Source organism: Ovis canadensis, chromosome 14, assembly GCF_042477335.2.
Source record: "Ovis canadensis isolate MfBH-ARS-UI-01 breed Bighorn chromosome 14, ARS-UI_OviCan_v2, whole genome shotgun sequence".
NCBI lineage: Eukaryota > Metazoa > Chordata > Mammalia > Artiodactyla > Bovidae > Ovis > Ovis canadensis.
In genome coordinates, this window is record NC_091258.1 from 34,098,667 (window position 1) to 34,120,853 (window position 22,187).

The 22,187-nt window shown below is 37.8% G+C and overlaps 1 protein-coding gene across 2 annotated transcripts in view; it reads right to left on the bottom strand.

The window, feature by feature from the left end:
* The window catches only part of TOX3 (TOX high mobility group box family member 3), a 120,492-nt gene that overhangs the window by 16,200 nt on the left and 82,105 nt on the right, over positions 1-22,187 (bottom strand). The window contains exons 2-3 of one of the 2 annotated variants that reach the window (XM_069549826.1): positions 16,506-16,571; positions 12,001-12,252 (exon numbers count right to left, since the gene is read on the bottom strand). In XM_069549826.1, the coding sequence (XP_069405927.1) occupies positions 12,001-12,252; positions 16,506-16,571 (318 nt within the window). Of the gene's footprint in view, positions 1-12,000; positions 12,256-16,505; positions 16,572-22,187 lie in introns of both variants that reach the window. The other variant, XM_069549825.1, reaches the window with a different exon arrangement.

Consider the following 22,187-nt stretch of genomic DNA (forward strand, 5'->3'; position numbering starts at 1 on the left):
TAACCAAGAAGTCACTTTGCTTTCTTTACTCCCATGCCCATGAACATCAGCACGTATAGATACTTGACAGGTGCATCCCAGATGTACAATATTTCAGAGGAATCTCATGCTCACACAGAAGGCCATGGGGTTAGATTTCTGGCTTTGTCCACTCTTCCTGAATTCCACCTGTAATTTGTGCATTTATGATGGACCTGGTTGCCTAAGAGATCCTGTTGACAAACAGCCAAGGTTCATGAACAAGGAACATTGCCTGTGTGTTTCTTCGGATCTGGGACCTGTGCTAAGCTTACTATGCACTTTCCAATTCAATCCTCTAAATAACTTCCTGAATTAGATACTATTGTACCTCTTCTTGGATAAGAAGGATCCCCTAAGCCACAGAGGTTGCTGGGGTAATTGATTGATGGAGAAACCATTCTCTAAGTCCCATGGAGAGAGGAGCCTGGCGAGCTACAGTCCACGGGGTGGCAAAAGAGTTAGATTTGACTTGGCAACTGAACAACAACACAACTTAGCAACTGAACAACAACACAGCTTAGCAACTGCACAACAACACAACAAAGGAGCCATGGTGCCACCACCGGTGGAAGCTTGTGCCAACAGAGTGAGAGCTGAATGGGCTCTGAACTCTGTACCATCACCACCCTCCTTTAACAAAAGCAACTCCATTTTTATTTGTTTTATATAAATTGAGACTCATTTCACAAAAAAAAGAGAGGGCTGGTTTCTGAATTGGGGACAGTGTGAAAACCACTCCCAAAGCATACTGGTGGCAGTGGGGCCAAGATCTTGCCAAAACTTAGAGCCATCCACATGGTCTTCAAATCCAAAAGATGCTGGCCCACCTTTCTTATCTCCCACGGGACCATACACCAAGGACCTCTAAAATATTGCCAGGTAACCTGTGAACAACATAATCAATGCAACAAAATGTGCTAGCATCTACCATGGTCCATTGTTATCTGATAACAACTTCCTATGTGTGAGGATTATAGTATAAGAAGATTAATGGTGAAAGTATCTCTTTAGAGAATCAAGTTCCTTTAGGGTCACCAATTATTAACAACCTCCTTGGGGAACCTGGTGATCCTTAACAGCTCCAATCATTTCCTATTTCAAAAAAGTAACCTTAAAAAAAAACCTCCTGTGATCTTAGGATTTCCACTTAAGAAGAAAAAAGATATCAGCTCAGTTGAAAAGTATTTATTGAGCACTTACAATGTGGCAGGCCAGCAACACCAATATACTAATGCTCATATCTCTCAAAACTAGAAAATTACCATGTGATTCTCTTAAACATGACTCTATTTAGACAAAATTTAGAATGGACTAATGAATTTATTAATACTATAATAAAGTGTAGGCAAGAATAATTAATCTATATTACTCCGAAATAGCTCACCACTTTTCCTAGTAGTAATGACACGACAGGGCTACCCGGCTGATTCAGTCAGTAAAGAATCTGCCTGCAATGCAGGAGATGTGGGTTCGATTCCTGGGTTGGGAAGATCCCCTGGAGAAGGAAATGGCAGCTCACTCCAATATTTTCGCCTGGGAAATCCCATGGACAGAGGAGTCTGGTGGGCTACAGTCCATGGGGTCACAAAATAGTCAGACATGAATTAGCGACTAACTCACCACCATCACCACCACCAATGACATGAGATGGAAATGTATAACCATGGATATAGCCCCAAGAAATTTAACATGTTTTCGTAAATCATTAATCTTACTTATTAAAATTAAGCATTGAAACATTTACCAGTGATCACTGAAAGGCAAAGCAACTACTGGGTTATAAGAGATGCTATTATCACACTCAACAAGAAGGACTGAATGCTGGTGGCTTTTTTGACTCTTCATACAATTATGTTTTATATGGAGAGTTCACTTGTATCGTTTCCTAAATTGTTCATCATTGGAAAGCAACTCCTTCTTTCTTCTTATCTCACTTTGTCTTCTAACTGATAATATTAGATAAGAGTTTGTCAACCTCAGCAGTATTGACATTTTGGACTGGATAATTCTTTGTTTGGCAGATGCATCAAATCCTTTGCTTGCAATACATCTTGAGCATTGTAAATGCTTAATAGCATCTCTGGTCTCTACCCACTGGGTGCCAGTAACCTCCCCTCCCCTCCAAGCTGTGACATCCAAATGTCTCCAGACACAGCAAAGTTCCCTGATGGATAAAATCTGCAACGCCCCATTTGAAAATGATTTTATTAGAGAAATATAACAAATCATCTTCTTGTGGGGGAAGAGAAGGGGGTGACAGAACATATGTGCATAAAAAAGATTCAAACTGTGACAAATATTGTGGAAAAATAAAGAGGCTATGCAAGAAAAAAAAAAAAAACTATTCAGGAAAGGGTAGCTATATGTGATTCAGTTAGTAGGCAAGGCCTCTCCAAGGTGACTTTTGAGCTGATGCCTGAAGAGTAAGAAGAAGTCCATCAGGCAATGAGGAAAAAGTATGTTCCAGCCAGAGGGAAGAGCATGTGCAAAGTCTGAGATGGGAGAAGGCTTGTCATGCTTGAGAAATGAGGAGGCCAGGAGAGGCAGAAGCGGGGTAGGCAAGGCGAACAGCAAGTGGAATGGGTTTGGGAAAGATGGGGATGAGCCAGATCAGGTGAGGTGAGAAAACTGGGGGATGCTCCCTGCAGAGGTAACCCACTGCACTGAGTTGCAAAGGATGACTGGCAGCTGACAGAGCCAGAAAAGAGGGAAGAGCATTGTATGCAGAGAAGAACATGTACCAAGTCCCGTGGCACAAGGGAGCACATGCGTGTGTGCTCTCTAAGTTGCATCCAACTCTTTGCGACCTTATGGACTACAGCCCACCAGGCTCCTCTGTCCAAAGGACTCTCCAGGCGAGAATGCTGGAGTGGGTTTCCATGCCCTCCTCCAAGGGAATCTTCCCAACTCAGGGATCAAACCCACGTCTCTTAAATCTCCTGCACTGGCACGCAGGTTCTTTACCACTAGTGCCACTTAGGAACCCCTAAGGAAGCACATGATGGATAAGTAAAGAAGAGGTCCATGTCACTGCCCAGGAAAAGCAAGGCTCACTGTGAAGCTGGAGAACAAGTGATGGCCGTAAGTAATGGGTCTATAATCCACTCTGGATTTTATTCACAACGGAGAAAGAAACCATTGAAAGTTTAAAAGCTTGGTACCTATTTAATGATGTCATTCATCCCAATAAATATTAACTGATTGTACTTCATGGGCAACCCATCAATTGTGGACAACTTGGATTTAATTATAAATAGTATTAAGAGCCTAACACCTCAACTTATTTTTTAATTGGTATGAACTTTTTATTTTTTGTAGAATGAAGCAATTTTTAATTTATTTTCTAATAAAAAGTAAAGTGAAAGACTCCCACTTGTGTCCAACTCTTTGCTACCCCATGAATTATACAGTCCATGGGATTCTCCAGGTCAGAATACTGGAGTGGGTAGAGTTTCCCTTCTCCAGGGGATCTTCCCAACCCAGAGATCAAACCCAGGTCTCCCACACTGCAGGCAGATTCTTTACCAGATGAGACACAAGGGAAGCCCAAGAATACTGGAGCGGGTAGCCTATCCCTTCTCCAGTGGATCTTCCCAGCCCAGGAATTGAACCAGGGTCTCCTGCATTGCAGGTGGATTCTTTACCAACTGAGCTATCAAGAAAGCCATAAATTTTAATTTTCTGATAAAAATTGAACTGACAATCAATAAAATATATATGATAGCTCCTAAAAGCCCAGGCTCTTTTAGTTTATGATTTTTGTTTCTCACTAGTTATCTATTTTGTATATGGTAGTGTGTATATGTCAATCCCAATGTATCCCACACGCTCCCTCCCGCCCCTTGGTATCCATACATTTGTTCTCTATGTTTGTGTCTCTATTTCTGCTTTGCAAACAAGCTCATCTATAGCATTTTTCTAGATTCCACACATATGTGTTAGTATACGATATTTGTTTTTCTCTTTCTGACTTCACTCTGTATGACAGTTTCCAGGTCCATCCACGTCTCTACAAATGGCACAATTTTGTGCCTGTTTATGGCTGAGTAGTATTCCATTGTATACGTGTATCACATCTTCTTCATCCGTTCCTCTGTGGATGGACATGCTTCCATGTCCTGGCTATTGTAAATAGCGCTGCAATGAACATGGGGTACATGTATCTTTTTGAATTTTGGTTTTCTCCGGGTATATGCCCAGGAGTGGGACTGCTGAGTCATATGGTAGCATGATTTGAAGAGTACTCAAGCATTTGCAACCAGAGAAGAGTATTCAGAATGGGCAGGTCACAGACTTCTTATAGGAAGCACACTGCCTTCTACTTGCCTATAAATGCAATTCAACAAAGTCTTTGGGCAGTGATGCCTTGATGGTTTGTCTGTGTCTTCATGGGCAGAGTGCTTAGCTGAGACTTGCTCCTCTCTCCACCTGATGAAAGAGCCTCTTTGTCGTTTGTTTTTTAAAAAGGAAACCAAGGAATGGATGTTTTGGGTAGCGGTTCCTTGTTTTCTTCAATCTCCTGAAATCCAGTCTATTAGTGAACATTAATCATTGGAGCGAATGGCTAAAAATCCGAATAATTTTATATTAAAAAGGACACTTTAGCTTGCTAGCATAAATTAGAAACTGGAATCACCATGATCATTGCAATGCCAGGTAAATACCAAGTAAAGCAAATAACAACACAGTCCATCTAAATATGGGGATCTACCTAAGATTTGGGGTCAGAGTTCTGCTTTCTCCTTTTGAAAGAGGATGAAAGAGAGATGTGAAAGACTAATTAGCCTCAAACTGAGGCTGCCTCCTTGATTTAATCAAGACTGAAAGAGGATGAAAAGTTGAAAAATGTCCCTACTGTGTAAATCAAGATCGCATATTACCATGTCCGTACTTCCTAGAAGATATATGGGGTTTGAGGGGATGGGGAGGGGAATGGAAACAGTTTGTTCTTACTACCTTAGCCAAGAAAACTTTACTTCCTTTACATATTCAAATTTTTTCCACTCTTACTTTCAGGCCCATAAGGACCAGTCCTTCCATGAAGTTCTCTCAGAGTAAATTTCTCCTTCCTCCCCATGCCTGACATTTATCTTTGTGATACACACTTGGTGATACATAATCACACATCCTCCTGTATTGCTTTCTTGTTTCTTTTACAAAGTAAAATATATTCAAATAGATTTTATAATTTTAAGTATCACAAAGTATTCTATTTTATCGATTGTTATTCAGCACAATGGTGGTTACTTCCATCTCTGAAAGTAAGCCAAAGGATTTTATCAAAAGGAATTTTAAAAATTTAAGATGCAAATGTATTTAATGCATCTACCATCTGCATTTACAAACAAATATTCTCTGTAACAATTCAACCTTAGGTTTTCATAATACAGGAGAATATCTAGTTAAGAAGCAAACAGCCCAAACATATTAGCAAGTGTGACTAAATAAATTTTCACAATGTGTTATTTTAATCAATATTTCTTAAGAAATGGAGTAATTAAACAATTATCAGTAATAAAAATTGCTTTGTATTTATAAATATCAGAGAACTATAAATAGGAAATCCAATAATTTTAAGCTCAATTATTTATATTCTATAGCAATGTTAAAATTTTATTTGCAGATAAGCAATTAATCAATACTCAGGCATAACTAATGTATTCCTAACCCAAATAGAACCTCAAACAAATAAAGTTGTGCCAGATGCATACCAATGATAATTACAGACCTACATACCATAAACTTTATATTCATCAAAATATCTACACTGAAATAGATCATTTTTACTTAATAACTACTCTCAGGGTTATAATCAAACACACCTACACATGAAAGTTTTGCGAAAAACAGTCTTCCCCAAAGTTAATTAATAGTTTCTCAGCAAAATAAAAAAAAGAGTTTATGATAAAACAATGGTATTTTCTCATACACCCTCTAACTCCTTTGTTTTACCAAGCAGTCAGCTCTATAATGATTTTATTTGATCCTAAATTAAAATTTTAAAGATTAATTCTATTTTTACAGCTGTTGATGTTTTAAATCCCCTTCCCCTCCATTTTTATTTAGCATTCAAAGTACGCTCTTAATAACCAATAAATATTACTTCTAGGTCTCAGGATGAACTAGTAGCAAACAAGACAGGCAAGGAGGGGAGGACAGGCCTTAAACAAGCAAAGAAGACTGTTTCCTAAGGGCAACAGGGCTGTGAGTACAAGAAAGTGAGACAACAGAACAGGAGTAACTCTCATCCCTCTAAAAATTGTTTGAGGGCTTTCCCGGTGGTCCAGGGAGCCTCCCAGGTGATGCAGCGGTAAAGAATCCGCCTGTCAATGCAGGAGATACAGAAGTCGTGAGTTCAATCCCTGGATCAGGAAGATTCCCTGGATCAGGAAGATCCCCTGGAGGAGGAAATGGCAACCCACTCCAGTATTCCTTCCTGGGAAATCTCATAGAGAGAGGAGCCTGGTGGGTTCCAGTCCATGGAGTCCCAATCAGACACAAGTGAGCATGCACACACACTGGTGGTTCAGTGGTTAAGAATCCACGTTGCAATGCAAGCAAGTCCAGTTCAATCCTGGGTGCAGGAAGATCCCACATGCCACAGGGGAACTAAGCCCATGTGCTGAAACTACTGAAGTCCTCACACCCTAGAGCCCACGCTCCGCAATAAGCGAAGCCACTGCGATGAGAAGCCTGCACACTGCAGCTAGAGAGTAGACCCTGCTCTCAGCAAACTAGAGAAAGCCCATGAGCAGCAACAATGACTCAGTGCCACCAAAACTAAACTAAATACATAAATAAAAATTTGTAAAATGGTCTGTCTACTGTCCCTAACCCACAGGGAAGTACTGCCAATGCTATAAAAGATTATAACTGTAGATTATATGTTCAAAATGAGACACAGGGAAATAAATCATAGGCTAACTTTTTAATAACATGTTTCCTTGAATGTGATAAACCAGCCAAGTCATCACAGGTTGCCCTTCACAACAGCTAATTGGGTTTAGTAGAAATTTGGAACATTCCCCTCCTTCAATACATGATCCTTTTAAAAACAAAAACATGATCCTAAAGTTAACCCAGCCTTAAAGAAAACACTCTGATGTTCAGGCTCAGCAGGTCAGTAGAGCTACGTACAAGGCTATTTGCTCTACCAAGAAAGGCGGCTTGTAAATGTCTGTGGCCTTGGTATTTTGAACAGACAATTGTCAAGGTGTAGTAACAGCTAAATTAAAGTTGACTCCGGACAACATGCCTCTATGAAGCAGTCATCAGACTCTGCATTTTGGTATTACATGGAAGAGACACTGCTAACCAAACACTCAATTTATAAGTGATCAGTCTCTAATGATTAAGAATATATAGCACTTAGTAGGTGCTCAGTAAATGTGTGCTAGAGTTAATATGGTTTCAATTTTATAAGTTGGACTTTTAAGAGATGGGTCCCACTGCATTCAAAATGAGTCATTTCGCTTATGTAAGACATGCCTTTTCTACTGTTAACTTTTAACAAGAAAATGTTTCGACCATACTTGACCAAAAATAAACATTATTGAAGTAATTGTTCAATTTGTATGAGAAATTGTTGGTCCCCTCCAATGGCTAAATGGTAATCGTCCAGCGGAATTTAGCTTTGCCGCTTCTATTGACAATAGCAATGAACATGTCCATAACAATAATAAGGGCTTGTTTTAATAGAATGTTCCACGCATTAAACACATTAATGACCCATGAAATAACTGTTTTATCTGTAACACATTAAGCAACATTGCTAAAACAATATATTAATTGAAAGTCGGCTATTTCTCTTAAGATTTTGGAAAGTACAAAAATGACAAGAAAGTTATTTTGTGAAAATAAAAATAATCCAGAATTAGACCCATACTAAATAACTATATGAAAAATAAAAATTTCTAAAACAAGCCTGGTAATTTTAGAATTATTTTGATTCACTTCGATTATTCTGATCAAAAATGATGTCTGCCTGGATTATGTCTTAAGAGCTTTATGAATATTTTAAAAGCTGCTACTTTTTCTTCTCTGTGTGCATATCTTCTATAGGACTTTTTTTCTCTCTTATTCTCTTTCTTTAACAGGTACAGAGACTACTATACTCAAATTTACCTCCCTTACTTCCATCATTTTCAATTTTCTAACACTATGTTTGATATTACCAGAGCACCAGGAGTATTTTCTATAAATATATGCTATCACAATTAAGTCCAAAGCAAATATCAAACAGAAAACGTTGGTCCTTCAAACATGAAATATAATGCACAAAGAAAAAGTATAGGAATTATCAGTGTGTTTTATAAATTCTCTTTGGGGGGGGCATCTAAAATATCAGACTAGAGACAATTATTTTACTGTCTGTTTCTCGGATATCAAAGAGAATTTTGAAATTCATCAAAGCTAACCTTCTGTTATGTACAACGGGCTAAGCTGAAAAGAATGTTAACAAGTTCAATTTTCATTCAATCAGCACTACTGCTCTCTGAAATGTTTCATTGCAGGAAAGAAATAAAAATAATCTATATGGTAATTATGAGGATGAATCCCCCAGTAACTTTCAGCTACATGAAAGGTCAGTTCTATTCAAGATATTTTATCAGTCCCCTGCACATACTCCTGTCCTGTCATTTTAAATCTGAACAGCATTTTATTTTCCCATTTACAGCTACCTGCAGAATTAAGTACTTAAGCCAAATAAGAAAAAAAAAAAAAAAAGAAATGTTGAATGCTGGCAAAGGCTATAATAGCATAGAGATAAATCGCTCAGCTGCTCTCTCTCAAGCCTCTAGGGCTGCAGATTTTTCTTCTCCTGGTGCACTGTGGGTATTCAAAACTTGTTCAACATGATTTCATTTCATTTCAGGCACTGCCTGAGAAAACTAAATTACAGAATCAATCATACAGAAGGTCAGAGTGAGACTTCATTACAAGTATTGCATGCTTGCATGAATATCTTTCATTTATGACTGACCCAATATGTCACAATAGCTGTCTAGTAAAAATAATCCACTTTCTGAAATTGATGTACTACTGATGTCAATGCTACTCAGCAGGCTGGGCAGATTATAGAGAGGTGTTTAAAAATAAAAAAGAAACCCTTTGGAGTGCATGTTGTAGATTTTTAGGATTGCCATCTTTTGCAGATTAAAATAATTTCCAGATGATCATCTGAACTGACAATAATGCTTAGAGGTAAAAAGAATTTTTAACCAAACTATGACTGTTGATTTTGACTTGCCAACCACATCCTGTTTGAAAATACACATATCCACAACAAGCAAATCAAGGTTGTTCTTTGAAGTCACAAATGCATCAGATTTCAATTTTTTCAACAATTTGCTTTTGAATACCAGGGCATTATTTGCATATTTTGAAATGGGAATGCTAATCATTAGACTCTTTTTAATCCCCCTCTTTTCTTTTTTGTTCCTGTTTTCTGTTTTTTTAAATATAACAGCAGAGATTTAAAGAAGATAAACATGTTGCCAACAAAATGCAGTTAATCAGTAATGTGACAAACTGTCACTCTCTAAAGGAAAACCAATGAGGCTCTGAAGAAAAGCTGGTTCAATACTACATAAACAAGCTGGCTTTTCTTCTTACACGATAGTCTTAATTTACCATAGCAATTCTTAACCGACAGCCATACTCATTTGGATAATAAAACTTCTGAGTTGCATAAGGTAACGAAATAGCCAGTGCACACTGGGAAACTGAATGCATGATGTATAAAGTATTATTTATTATTTTTCTGGTGACCTTCCTGAGGGAAATCTCCGAGGAGCTGCTGTGGAGCATTACGATGTCGCCAGCCACCTCGGTACCCGGAGGGAAATATAGAAGAACCTTGACATAACCTATTTTTAACCATGCCTCTGGCGATTCTGAATTCAAGTTTATAGGTGAACATGTCAGGTAGTACATAGAACAAAGCCAACGACACATTGTATTCGTCGTAATTCTGTCCCGGTACATTTTATTTTTTCCAACATTTGTGATTTAAAATCCCATGACATTTCTTCAAGGTGAAATTCTACTCGAATTTTCAACAAGATTAGTTTGTTTCCAGCCAAAATAAATATCATTCAGGTTCAGCGAAACTTCAGAAAGGCACCAATAAATGCGGTGAGGTCCACGTAAACACTATGACAACCGTTTGCACTTACCTAAAGGACTTCTACTTTTAAAAATCAATGAAATAATTCAACTGCGTGAGTGATTAGCAATACATTACAAAAGAAGCATTAAAAATTGAGTCCTCTCTCCCAACGCCACTCCGTGAAAGCATTGTTCTTTAAGTGTATGTGAATATCATAATTATTTTATGATTCCATCTTTAGTTCTTTCCAATATAGTAAATTCAATTGACCATGAAATGAAATTTCATAGTCAAAATGCCTCCTTTACACTTTTTTATAGCAGCAATAACAGTTTTATAGCTTTAAGGCAAGGTAATTCATCAGATGTTTAATTTAAAGGCAGATTCTTATATTATTAATAAATATTTACCAATTTAATAAAGCACACATTTTAGCATGCATTATATGGTCTTTTAACTATTTCCCTAACTTAAATGAGCCTCGCTGAGCATCTATGAATAATGGTGAACCCTGGGCAAACTCCCTTGGCAACTAAACACCCTTTTTATTTTTATTATTTTCCAGGCACAACATTGCAAGGCTGATTGTAGAGAAACAGAGGACAGAACCCTCCCTTCCAGTGTCAAAGGGACAAAAATGCAAGAAAGTCCACAGGAAACAATTATTTGAGATGGCGAGGAACATTTATGAATACTTAATGACCATTTCCCGACTGCTCCTTGCACTCTTTTCTGACAAAAAAGTAAAAATAAAAACCCTGATGTTCAGCTCAAACACAAAAGATCACAGGCAAAGAAAATTATGTTGCTGCAATCCTATTTGGGAAAGTAATCTTATATTTCAGAGAGCACACTGAATCTTTGCACTGCTAATCCACTACATATTTTGCAATCATCTGCTGTTATCTGGGGAATTAACAATGAAACCAATAAACATCACTGGCATGGTCATAACGTGCAGAGAAATATGTAAACAAGCAACAGGATTTGTTTTTTGTTATACCAACACATCTGTTTCATTTTATCAGGGTTTAAGAAAAAAAAAAAAGCCCTATAAACTATTAATCTTGTTTTAAAACGTCTGCTTCGTGCTTCACCTAGATAGACACCCAATGCCTTATATACCATGGTAGGGAAAAAAACAGCCCCAGCAGAAGAGTTTAAAATACTTAAGTAGATTTACTCTGGTGATTGCTAACTATAATTGCACACCAAGAAAAACAGAACCAAAATTATTGCATTAGTAATTTTGGCTCTCTGGAGTGCCTTATTTGATGTTTACAACAATAAATAACACAATTAGGTATATTTCACAAAATAACCCACTTTATACTTTCCTCTGCTGGTTATAAACAATTATTCTTTTTCCCTTTCTCTGTATCACAGTTTGATATTTCATTTCAGGTAGGAGCAAATCACATACCACAAACATGATGCTTTAATCCAACAAACGCAAAAGACCTGGGCCCTGGTAAGGGCTCCCTTCTTAAAAAAATCTCCTGGGCAAACTTTCAACTCAAGGACATACCTTTGTTAAACCAAAAGCAAGGGAAAATTGGCTGCTTTCAAACCAATGAGTCAGACTTCTTTAAAAAATCAATTCAAACCAGAGGATCTTGTGGGGTCCTCCTTTTTCAAAACAACCAACCCAATGCCGTCTTGTCCAACACCAGTGACTGCTCCGCTATGTGCTTTTAAATGGCACCAGGAGGAACAATCTGCATGTCCACCAGTAGACATGTCCACCAGTAGACATGTCCACCAGTAGACAGGCATGAGCATGTTTCAGAACATGGGCTCTCGGATCTTTACCCTGCGAAGTTCAAACAATAAGTAAAACACTTTCAAGCAGTAAATTTGCTGCCTACCATATGTAACCCACTGCTATGAAGCACGCCATCTTGTTCCACGAGATTTCTTGAGATTGTTATGGAAGGAAGATCCAGGCTTTGAGGGGGAAACTGGGGTGTGAATTCACTTCCTTGGGAAGGCAACGGATCGCTGAGGCCTTGAAAGGGCAGGAGGACGTCAGGCATGCCAAGGGCAGGATCCGACTCTGGAGGTGGCGTGATGGGGGGTATTTCAAACTCCTCATCCCCAAGGCTTGGTGTATGGAATGTCTGCTAAAAGGAAACAAAATATAGATATCTTCATATTCTGTTCCTAGATCTTATTTCTCCTTGGAGGGAAAAAGAACTATGTCACATGAAAATACTACATAGCTAGACCAAATATTTATTTCTCAAATGAAAACATCTTAAACACAGATTTCCATATATAAAGTTTTGCTGATCATTCTGATTAAAGATTTAAGTCTCATTATCATATGGTTTTAATGGAGTATCAGTATTAACAGTTTTTTAATGCGTACTTAATTAGCAACATCTGTCTTTGTTGTTAGTTGGAGCACCAGCGACATTAGATTTGGCTATATAACAAATTGCCACTTTATTGATATGTTAGTGAAACAGCTCAAACGCTTACATTATCCACATGCTTCATCAAATGCTGACGATTTTGTGGCGCGCACACACAACATTAATCCAGAAGTGAACATAACACATATTTACTTTCTGCCACAACATATAAAACAAGTGATGCCAAATGTATGGTTTGCTTTTTAAAGTTTCCTTATTGGTATATTCTCAAGTGTAATACCTGCTTCTATGGAAGTTGTTACCGTTTGTAATAAAGCATTTTATATAAGGATGATCAGAGCATATATATCCAGGGCTTTTATTTAAACAAAAAGGAGAATTTTCTTTTACAGGAAGATTTTTGATTTGTATTTATTGGAACACTTCTCTTCCAGTCTTCAATTTTATTTATTTATTTTTTTTTAATTTTAAAATCTTTAATTCTTACATGCATTCCCAAACAAGGCCATAGAAGGAGCATAGAGATATATTGATAGAAATGTACTAATTCCATGGATGTTACTCAAGTACTTACTGTTATTTCTCAAGACCTAAGTAAATAATGCATACTTTTTTCAGTGCTACTTAGACCCTTAAAAATGGAGTACAAATTAGAGCTGCCTGCTGAACCCCATGAACCATCTTTCTTAAAATAGAACTTCGATTTTGTGGGAAGAGGGGTCAATGTCTAGGATATTCTTTTTGGTAGGGTGAAGCAGTTACTCAGATACTTTTTATTTCCAGCTCAGAGGGTCAACATTATAGTTCATTTATTATTAATAGTATTTTTTGAAGAATGAATTGGTGCAAGATAATTTGAATCTACTGTAATTGGTTAAGAAAACTAATTAAGAGCTGAAAATCATCCTTCTTCAAGCCATCAATGATGATGTAACTTAATAACCATTTGAAAGAAAATAGAAACAAACCCAAGGGGAGAAACACACACACACACACACCCCATTTCTTGTCTATAGAACCTGTCAACTGCTATTTGTATCTCACCAGAAATAAAGAAGTCACAAGCTATGGGTGTCCGTGGCTGGGCAACTGAACATCTTGAGTTTCTCCGCAGATTCAGTAGATGCAAAACATGAGGGTACAACTGCACATTTGAAAGCTAGAGTGAAATATTAGATTTTCTGACATATTGATTCCAAGAACGACTCCCCAAAGATGTCAGTTTCCGACTGCGGTACCCCGAGTTCTCAAACACAAAGGATGAATTGGCCACAAGCGTGGCTGGCTAATGAATGTAACCCTATGGCTGCATTTGCTGTTATTTTGGCACTAATGTGGTCTAGTAACAGATGCAACTGTAATTTGTGACTCATTTGCTACCCCATTACTGCTTAATGAAATCTAACATATCACATTAACAATACGGATAAACACTCATTCTTGATATGTGGCATTTGGCTGTTTTCATTACCACTGTAATTAACACTTGAAATATTATTTCAATAAATATTTAAAGTACTTTAAAAATGGTCAGGGTAATCATGACACAGACAGAAAACATAAAGCAAATGTGTGAATTTCAAACTCGGAGCATCCTGGTCCCCATAGTGGTATCTACTGGGCGATACCTATGGGAAGTTTCAGGCACAATTGTGACTTCACAGCATCAAACCTAAAGTCTTCCTGAATGAGTTTGCACTCATTAAAATGCTAAGAAACCAAATAAATTTACTTTTAACGCTTTTAATGAAATGATTGGGAAATTAGGCACATACTATAATGTAGTATATTAACGTTAACTTGGGCTTTATTTTTCGCTCAAGAAAGATGTACAGTGAAATCATCACATAGGATTATTTTTTAAACTTGAACATAAAACATGTCTTTTGCTAGGCAGTTAAAATTAAGGAGATTTTCATTTTTATTTTTGTTAAGGTATAAAGAGATCTTACATATAACATGTCCCTCCAGTATATTTTTTAAAGAAATTAATTTTGACCTAGAATTCAATATATTACTGTTTCATAATCTAATAAAACCATAACACTATATTATATAACTAAGAAAATGCTAAAACCTTAAATGACTTTTAAAGAGAGATAATCCATGAAATATAAAGTTAAACATTCCTGAGAGAAGAGAGTAATCAAAGCACTGGTTATCTGAGATAATAAAAATAACCAAGTATGGCAGCAACCAAAAAAAGACATTGACTTCTGCAACTATGCCATATGACCAATATCAGATTAATCAGAGTTCATATAATTACTTTTTACAGATATTGACTTTCCAGTGTTTACCTTGTACATGTTAAAGTAGTATGTACATGGTTAAATACCATCTGTACTGAAATGTTCAAAACATTTGTTCCTTTTGATAAAAATGCAAATCTGGAGAACTGTTGTATCAACATATAACAGCCAATGTCTGACACGGTGAATTATCACAGCTGGAATTAAATTGTCTCTGAACAGCTGCTGGCACTAGAGCTTTCATCAATGTTTGATTCAAATGTAGGGAAAAAAATCCTACAGAATGAAACATCATGTTGTCCTTACAGATGGGGTTTGTGCTCATTATCACAAACAACACAGCAGCCAGTGCCAAACAATATTCCCTTATCTAGGCAGTCTTCTTGGTTAGAGAGATGGCGGTCACTGCAAAAATGATTAATCTACAGATACCCTTAATTCTGGATTCCCCACTTTCTCTACTAATTTTGTCAAGTTCGTTTCTTCCATACCACTTGCCTCCCTGTAACAGGGATCATTTACGAAGCCATTATGATTTTCATTCTCTGGGGTCAAGCTGGTTCAGCTTCCTATATTTGAATGTATTTGGAAAATGAAGAGTTTTTATTATGGGTATTGCAAGAGGAAATATTCCGTTTGGACCAATCTCACTTCTGCTTGTTTTTGTTTCCTTAAATCTCACACAGTTGTCTACCACTTTCAGGAAAACATTTCTTGATCTCATCAAGATGGAGGTTTTTCTGGAGGGCAGACCAATGAGACCAGGGAGCAGCCCTAAGTCACAGAGTAAGCAATGCAGTGTGAAAACAGCAACAAAAATATGTTCATTCCACACGCACTGATGACCTTCACACAATCTCATGGTTTCCCACCATGGTGCTGCCTTTTGATTCCATCCCTCTATTTTCCTAGCCCTGACGGAGTCTTGGAGCATGCTGATACACTCATTCATTCATTCAATACATATTTACTGAGCACAGGTGGTGCTAGAGGTAAAGAACCCGCCTGCTAATGCAAGAGACAGAAGAGACGCAGGTTCAGTCCCTGGGTTGGGAAGATCCCCTGGAGAAGGAAATGGCAACCCACTCCAGTACTCTTGCCTGGAGAATCCCATGGACAGGGAAGCCTGGAAGGTCAGTTCATGCGGTCTGCAAAGACTTGGATGTAACTGAAGCAACTTAGCAGGCAATATGTGCACAGCACTGTGCTCAACTGTGGGAAGCTAACAAAAAACACTCATTTTACATCACAGCCACTGAAGACCCAAGAAATCATGATACCATTCTGCCACACCATTCCCAAACCATGGCAACTTAATGAAATTATTCCCAGAGCTGTGTGAAGCTTAAATATTCTCTGTTAGAAATGCCTTTCATCCTAGTTTCCAGAATAACCCCTATCTGCTTAGATACCAATATAGTTTGGATAGTCTCTCTTTTCTTATATATTTATTTCTGTTTGCACCTATATATTTTTTCATCAAGAGGTGTGTGTGTGTGTGTGTGTGTGTGTGTGTGTGTGTGAATTACTAACACTTGTAACAGCCTACGGACGAGTGATAAAGACTTGTCAGGTTATTTTCTCTTCCAATAGCTTTTTCTCATTTCTCCTCCAAAGTTGTTACCTCGTGCCATGTAAGAGCGAGAGTGAGATAAATTCAATACTTGGCTTTTCCCTTCAAGCCTTTTAAACAATCTAAATAACACACAAAACATGAACAGACACATTAAGACAGACACCTACCTCGCTGGCTGCAAAGAAAGCGTTGTTTGCCTCAGCCATATTCATGTAGTTATTGTTATTTCCAAACTGAAAGAAAACACATTGTTTTATGTTAATATGCCGTGTCATAAAGCATGCTGGGGATATACTCAGTGCTCAGATGGGATCTGGAAAGAACGTTGGTGCGATGAGATAAAAGGGTGGTCTGACTCAGACCAAGTGTGAAGTGTGACAGGTTTCAGAGCACTATGCTATATTCTGTCAGCTGACTCCCTCAGAAAATAGAGCATCGAGTTAAGCTTACGTGATAATTCTAGAAAATAGTGTTGTTTCTCATTAAGACTAACAGCAAAGGAGACTACGGTAAACATTTGGCCAACTGGTCACTAGTCAGTGTTGTTTACCGAACTGGCTGGCATTTGTCAGAGGTTAGCAGGAAAAGAGTTTCCAAGAAAATCACCTTGACACATTTTTAAAGCATGTTGGGACTTCATAGCTTACTTTTCAAGAACAAATGTCACAAGTGTAGGTAGATTAAAATGTGAATTAAATTGAATAGAATTCAGTTCCCAGGACTCAAATTCTATTTTCCCCTGAATAGGGTGTGGCATGAATATAAATAAATAATAAGACTAAAGAATATCTTTTAAACCTTCAAATAGAGTTTAAAACGATATCTATATCCATCGGGGCTGTTGAAAATAGTGGTATTTAATCTCTCAGTATAACATTAAGTGCAAAGAGGTTTAAAAAATAAGCAGGATCCCATGAACACAGCAATTTTTATTTAATTCCCTAACACAATAGCCCATTCAGACCATCACAAATAAGACTGTATCAGCATTTCAGACATAAGCTCTTTCCTTCCAGAGACCTGTTATCAAAATGTAAAACTTGGATTTTGGCAGAAATGCATTTTCAGGTTCAGATGGTCTAAGAAGGCACATTTTTGTTGCTTTAAACATTTCTGTTATCAGTCTGGCAATGTAGAGAGGCTCTGGGAACAAAATTATCTGGAGCTATATTATTTTCACGATTTTTAAATGGTTAAAGAACGCCCATCTTTTTATAAAGTGTATTATTTCTTCCCTTTCACGCATCAAATAACACATAGGTTTGGTCTCCAAAGGGTGAAATGTATATCCATTCTCTATTATAGATACAGCCAGTAATTATTTAAAGTAAAAGGCACAATTTTCCCAAGGAGATAGGTAGACAGATAGATACAAAGATTGATAAAGACAGAGACTAAATATAAATACAGACATACAGATATGAAAAACCCACAATAAACCCACAAATCCTCCTCTCAATATACCCCCAAACACTTATTTCTGAGGGGCTCTCATCCTCCAACTCTGAACCTGTAGGATTCGTGCACAGAAGTGGGATTGACACGCTCTACTTTATCATGTCAGGGATCCAAGACCTAAGCAGGATTTATACGGAAGGCTCTAATGGTTCCAGAACGCTGTTACAGTCTACAGAAGCAAAATCCCACCCGGTAAACCGACACCTAAATACATCCTCACACAAGGAGCCCTCAGATTCATTTGGATAAGTATCTTTATGAGGATTTCTGAAAGATGTACTTGTTAGAGCTTAAGAAAGCCCTTTCTCTAGCTTTTCTGAAGGCATGTGATATTGAAAACACGTGGTGATGGGTTCACAGATGTCTACTTATCTCCGAATTCATCAAGTTGTATACATTAAATATGGACAGGTTTTTTTGTATGTCTATGGTACCTCAATAAAGTGTTTCAAAAATAATTTTAAAATAAAAAAAAAGAAACACATGAGAGGGTGCATGAACACACACATATATTCTGCGCAGCCCCCCTCCACCCGCCCATTTTTCCACAATGTGAAATACACGCAAGAGAAGGGACAGGAATTTCTGTTGAATGAAGGATTTTAGAATTAAGATCTCAGGCCTCCATCTCAAATGTTCTTTTTAGGGTATTTATGAGAGCTTGGATCACGATGTATATTCCGTGTACCAACCCTGGCTCCCAAGCTACTGACAACAGCCTGTATCACAGCTTTACTGTTATTTAAATGTAGGTTTTGTTGGGGAATTAGAAATCCATTTAAAGCAAACAGCTCATTATCAGAGTGTTGGTTTTTTTTCTTTTTTTAAGATTAAACTCACTTATTATCTAATAGCACCTAAAACAACAAAGAAAAATAAAATGGCTATTAAACGAAGGGCTTAAACAATTCAAAAAACAAATTAAGCTTAGAGTGAAATAAGAACTGGGTTAGAAATCCTCTTCTGAACAGTTAGTATGCGAATGTAATTACTGAAGAAACTACAGCTAATCAGCTGTGAATTGTATCCATTAATTAGTATTTGCCCTGGAGAAATGAGAAAAATCAGTAACAACGCAGGCACGATGGTGCGTTGATGAGCCACGGGCCGGCCCCATCGTGGTTACTCAAGCAGGTGGCTCCAGTGGTCCACGTAATTTGAAAAGCTCTCACCTGAAGTACTGAGCTGGCATTACAAAGCACTCCTTGCATATCTTTTATATCTATATAAGGCCTTAATGAATGGCTTTTAATTTGGAAACACTTGGTGATCAGGCGGGAAGAGTTATAAATCATTTCAAATGGAAGCAAGATTTCTGTTCTGTTTGGGGTAAAAATATCTCCTCTGGTTTGGAACTGGAGGGTACTCAGAAGGAAAAAAAAAAAAACAGGATGCCCAGCTAAATTTCCCTTTCAAATATACCACTGTATTTAAAATGGATAACCAACAAAGCCCTACTGTATAGCACAGGGAACTCTGCCCAGTGTTGTGGGGGCAGCCTGGATGGAAGGGGGCCTTGGGAGAGAATGGATCCGTGTCTCTTTGCTGTTCACCTGAAACTATCACAACATTGTTAGCCAGCTATTCTTCAATTTGGGCTTCCCTGGTGGCTCAGTGGTAAAGAATCCACCTGTCAATGCAAGAGATGTGGGTTCGATCCCTGGGTGGGAAAGATCCCCTAGAGAAGGAAATGGCAATCCACTCCAGAGTTCTTGCCTGGGAAATACTATGGACAAAGAGGCCTGGTGGGCTACAGTCCATAGGGTCACAAAAAAGTAGGACGTGACTAAACAGCAACTCCAATATAAAATAAAAATGAAAAAAAAATCCACTTTATTTTATTATAATTACGCCCCATGCAGTATTTGGGGTATATTTATACTAATAAAGTGTTTATTTATGGGGATTCGAATTTAACTGCAGGTTGTATGTGTTTATTTGCTAAATCTGGCTACCCTCATGCGCTGATGGACCTGACAAGGAGGAACGGGATGCCCTGGTCACTGGCTTTACCTTATCAAGTAATGCTAGCTTAATTTTATTTTCTTTTAAAACATGACCTCTGGATTTTGTTGTGCTTCTTTTGTGTAAGAACCAATCTGATTCTGAGAGGAAAAAGTGATCATTTGGGGCAGATCTATAATATAATGACCTCAGAACAATTAACTTCTACTGAATTGTGTACAATTAGATTTACATTCTAAGGACAGTGACATCCGCAAACACACTGTATTACAAAAACTCTTGGTCCACAAGGGAAGGGGCCTTGACTGTGCTCACCACTGTCTGCCTGAACTAACAACAATGCCTGGCATATTATAAGCCCTCCAATATTTGTGGAAGGGAGGGTGATCATATTTTAATTTCAGTGTATCATAATCACACATCTGAAGGAGAACAATTTTACCCCTTAGTTTTTTATGATGATAATGATAATAAAGGCTTACCTAGGGAAGTCCTCTACATACATAATTAATATTTCATTTCACTTTCCAGAGTGGGGCCAAATGTAATTTATTTTCCCAACAAACAGAGAAATAAAATTACTACCCCTACTTTACAGAGGAATACACTGAGGCTTCTAGGGAGTCAGGAAACTTGCCCCAAACACAGATACAAGCAGTAAAGTCTGACATCCCTCCTGCCTCATACTTGCCTGCTCAGTTGCTCAGTTGTGTCCGACTCTTTGCAACCCTATGGACTATAGGCTCCTCTGTTTGTGAGATTTCCCAGGCAAGAACACTGGAGTGGGTGCCATTTCCTTCTCCAGGGGATCTTCCCAATGCAGGGATCAAACTTGCGTCTCTTGCATCGGCAGGCAGATTCTTTACCACTGAGCCATCAGGGAAGCCCCTCCTGCCTCATAATCTGTATCAATTACATTCCAATTGCAGCAAAAACTTGAATATTCCACTTAGTGATCAATTTCAGAACTTCATTTTTAATGATCTTACTCAAAGCTTAAATTTCCCAGAGGGTAACTCATTTACTAAGTCTAGTAAAATGCACTTCAGGAAAAGTATTTCAAAAACCAGTAAATTTGGGAAAGGCTGTGGATCACCGCCCTCTCTTGAATGAGTCACAGGGCTCCCTGTAACACTGAAGATTGTGAGACGTCCTGCAGTTCATTCTTATTTATGTGTTTATTTATTTATGTGTTTACAATGTGTAAGACATGAGACAAAATGATGGAAAAGATGACAAGGTTCCTATTTGGATGGAGCTGACATTTTTCTTTGAGAGCTAGTAAACCCAGTCCCACATAAACTGGCTGTGGAACACTTCATTTTCCCCCCACAACACCCTGTGGGAACACACTCTAGACACCTTGTTCCAAATCCTTTATTGATAATACTGTCTTATTTTCCCCTGAATCCATCTTATAATAACTAATATCCTAACTTTGCACCATGGTAAAGTTTAGGTATTTTACTAATCAATTAATATGAATTTCTGAATTTGACATTCTAAGTCAAGACGGTTAGGCAACACTGACTCAATGGATATGAATTTGAGGCGATAGTGGAGGACCGAGGAGCCTGGCGTGCTGCAGTCCATGGGGTCACAAAGTTGGACACAACTTAGCAACTAAACAAGAACAGCAACAACAAGTCACCTTAATTTGGTCAATTTCCAAACTTTCTCAGTGGTAACTCTTCACTAATGTTCCTTCCAAGATCTTCTACTCAGTGATACAAAGTTCTTCTATGTGATTTCAAGAGTCAAAACAAAATATGTCAAATAAATTAAATGAACCTGTAGGTAAAACAGAGTTAACTACTCCAAACAGCATTTAAACATGTTATGAAAGAAACAGGCTAATTTAACTGTTTTAAAGACCTCATCTATGTGGGGGAAATGGTCACTGTGAGTCAGGGGCATTTATGAGGTGTGCTGGTGATGATCAGTCCTTTCCAATCTGATAGGCTCTAATAGGTGGGATATAATTATAAAACAGAACTAAATTACTCTGCATGTCAAACTTCTCTATCTTAATAATTTCACAAAAGAACATCTTCATTGTACTTGGAGGTAGATTTGCTTTTGCTGCTTGATGGGTAATTATAGCTTCAGCAAATACAATTTATGAAGGACATCAACTGAAAAGGAGCATTGCAATATTTTTTTAAAAAATTATTAAAGACCATCGTGTTCATGGCCTGACTAACCATGTGAAGTGCCAAAGCAAATTAATGGAGATTGTTAAGTCTCGCTCATCCAGCAAAAGGCTTGGAAGACAGTGGAACAGCAGACAATAACCCATCTGTAGTCACAAGACGAAGACTTCAGCCTGATGAGTCCACACAACATCATTCTCACTGAAATTATTCTGACACCCATGTAAAGAATTGTATAGGCTTCTAATAAAGCAGCATTAACTACAGGGTATC